The sequence below is a fragment of the Acanthisitta chloris genome, unplaced genomic scaffold, assembly GCF_000695815.1.
Source record: "Acanthisitta chloris isolate BGI_N310 unplaced genomic scaffold, ASM69581v1 scaffold11261, whole genome shotgun sequence".
NCBI lineage: Eukaryota > Metazoa > Chordata > Aves > Passeriformes > Acanthisittidae > Acanthisitta > Acanthisitta chloris.
In genome coordinates this window covers 47,082-50,086 of record NW_008656607.1, presented here as the reverse complement: position 1 = coordinate 50,086, position 3,005 = coordinate 47,082, and the positions used below count along the sequence as shown (strand labels likewise).

General features: G+C 46.0%; 1 protein-coding gene across 1 annotated transcript in view; it reads left to right on the top strand.

The window, feature by feature from the left end:
• Nucleotides 1-3,005, top strand: part of HECTD4 (HECT domain containing E3 ubiquitin protein ligase 4) — a gene marked incomplete at its 5' end in the record, with an annotated part of 57,761 nt that overhangs the window by 11,481 nt on the left and 43,275 nt on the right. The window contains 5 exon segments of the mRNA XM_009084407.1: nt 280-512; nt 736-881; nt 1,614-1,684; nt 2,204-2,309; nt 2,858-2,978. Of these exon segments, the coding sequence (XP_009082655.1) occupies nt 280-512; nt 736-881; nt 1,614-1,684; nt 2,204-2,309; nt 2,858-2,978 (677 nt within the window).

Here is a 3,005-nt window from a genome sequence, read left to right as displayed (position 1 = left end):
TTATAGTCGATATTAGGCAGAACTTTTCCCTGTGATGGTGGCGAGACACTGTCCCAGGTTGCCCAGGGAGGCTTTGGCTGCCCCAGCCCTGGCAGTGTTCACAGCCAGGTTGGATGAGCCTTGAGCAACCTGCTCTGGTGGGAGGTGTCCCTGCCCAGGGTGATCTCTGAGCTCCATCCCAACCCTTTACAAGCTATGATGCTATGATTCTGTGATTCTAGAAGCAAAGGCTGATGATACAATGTGTTTATAGACAACATTTGCTCTCTTTTCTCTTAGGGGATGCGACAACCACAAATGAGGTTATTAACCAGTTACTGCACCATGTTGGTGCCATGTGTATCCACCAACTGAACCTCCTGGCAGCCAGCAACAACCTGCCCATAACAAACTTCCTGGGCAAGCAGCACCCGATCGAGGCTCATCACCTCAGCAGCATCTGCGACATCATGGAGAAGGCCATGGTCAATGGGGACACCTGCATCATCCGCTGCATCCTCGTGGTCTTTCAGGTACCAGCACCCTTGGGGGGGACAGGTTTGCCTCTTCCCATTTTCCCTATGCCTTTTTCCTTTTCCCCTTGACTTCTTTTTTTTTTTTTTCCCTACCCCACTCTGAGTGACTCAGACTTCCATCATCCCAGACAAACAGTTAGGGGAAGTGAGTGCAGCACAGGAGTTCATGTGATGAATTTCTGGTTTTCACACAGACATTCCTGTGTTTACCTCTCCTCAGGTGGTGTTTAAGTTCTTCTTCAGCCCCCAGAGTGAGAGGAACAGAGACATTGTCAGGAGGTCAGGCCTCTTGCTCTGGCAGCTCCTCATGGCCCCACGGGATCAGATCTGCTCAGAAATCCAGAAGGAGGTTTGCCTGGCTATTAGGTAAAGATCTCTTCTAGCAAATCCAACTCCATTTGCATCTTAGTTTGTTTGAACTGTTGTGAGAGATGAGTGTTCCAATTGTATTTGGCAATTCCAGTTGTATTTAGCAGTTTAAATTGACATGATGAAATTTAGTCTGATAAATCTGGGGACAGGGTAGGACAAAATGGTGACACCTTGTGTGTGTGCAAGAAGAGAAGTTTAATGTGTTTGCTTTGATGAAACAACAGGTTGGAATTGCTTTCCATACTTTTAATTTGTTGCTTTTTTATTGGCTTTTCTTCAGGATTTTTTCCATGTTTACTATAAACCAGTTGCTAAATTCAATGTATGTCCCATTGTTCTTGTCACACTGAGCCACAGCTCTTAGCCCATCACCAGAGGTGTTGGAGTTCTCTCATCCATTTTTCCTGACACCTCTGTTTCCTAAGTAATGATTGTGCTGTCATATATACAAGTGATTAATGGGGAGTTTCTCAGGGGGAAGCAAACAGCTCTTTAAGCAGCTTTGGGATGTAAACAATAAAACTGTGTGTTCTGGAGAAAACAATTGTTATTTCCTGACTAATCTCCCTGTTAAAACATGGAGTTTGCCTTTCTAAGCTGGAAGAAGCTATTCCATATCATTCTAGATGTTACCTCAGATGCTAAGCTGAGAGTCTGTGGTGCCATTGAAACTATTTTGTTCCTTTCAAATCCCTGAAGTAATCCATGGTTTTATTCTCTCTTTAGCTCTGGTTTGAATATCCTGTACCCTGGGGAAGCAGAAATCAATAACCTACTGAAATTGGTCCTAACTGAAGGTGAGAATATCTCAGTGACACACCAGAGTGGTTTTTGCTAATTGAAAACAGAAAGTAAAGCACTTCTCAAGCTCTGGAGGGAGAACAGTTCATGATATGGAGCTCTAGTCTGCTTTAAATCCATCCCATTCTAGGAAATCATGGAATGCTTCAGCTCCTGCAGCAGCTGAACCTGAACCTTAATCTGTTTGGCCAAGGGCAGGTTAGAGGGAAAGGTGCCCAGAGGTGGTATTAGTGGAGGAGTAATGACCTACCTGCCTTCCCCAGGGAATGGGAGACTAGATTGGGAGCAGCTGATGCTCAGGATTTAGTACTTCATGGGAAAGTGTTCATGCAGCCCAGTGTGTGGAGTTCAGGCAGAGCCATGTGCAGGAAAGTGTTCCCAGTCTGACACCACCTGGGGTACACTGTAACAGGCACTGCTGAGCTGCTCTGTGTGTAAGGCAGGAGGTCAGGGGAGCAGAACTGAACAGGCTCTGCAGGATGCTGCTCTGCAAAGGCTTCTGCTCTCCCTTGCAGGGGAGAGGAACAGTGGCCTCTCTCAGCTCCGTGATGTCATCCTGACCAACCTCGCTGAGCAGCTGCAGAACAACAGGTTTGGGAGTGAAGAGGATGATCATTACAGGTAAAAACCCTCCCAGATTATCATCTCTGGTAGTTGCTTTAGGTATGAACCTCTGCCTGTTCTTCCTGCAGTGTGAGTGAGCTGCTGGCTGTGTCTGGGGGGGTGGAATCCAGGAGGGAGAGGTTTGACATGTTAAGGCAAACTTAGGAGAATTCCATACACAGCCTAAGTTTGAGATTCCCTGCTGCTTCCCATGCTCCTGGGACATGGGGATACCTTCATAAGTGGGATTTTATGGTATTACTCTCCATTAAGTGCCTTTTCAGCAGCAAAACTACCAATTTCCATACCTGTTCAGGTTGGGAGGTGTCTTTGTTTTGAGGAGTTATGAGTAATGTTAGTAGCAGATTTCTACCAGCAGTGCAGGAAATCCCTGAAAATGTCTTGCAGTGGCTGTTGTTAAGCATGTCTTTGGTTTTCTCTGGGTGTGAGTGTTGTGAGCAGACACTTGTTCTGGTCTCACACTGTGTGGTGCAGCTCACACAGACTGTCCAGAGCACACACTAATGAGCCTGTTGCTGTTTTGCCCCTTTGCTGCCTCCCTGAAGACTCAATGATGAGCTGCTGCACTACATTCTCAAGATTGTTGTCCGAGAATCTTGTGTCTTAATCACCAAGTGCCAAACTGTATCTAAAGATGATTTTCAAAGGCTTCTTTCAACTGTGCCTGTAAGTAAAATGTGTTTTCATAAAAGT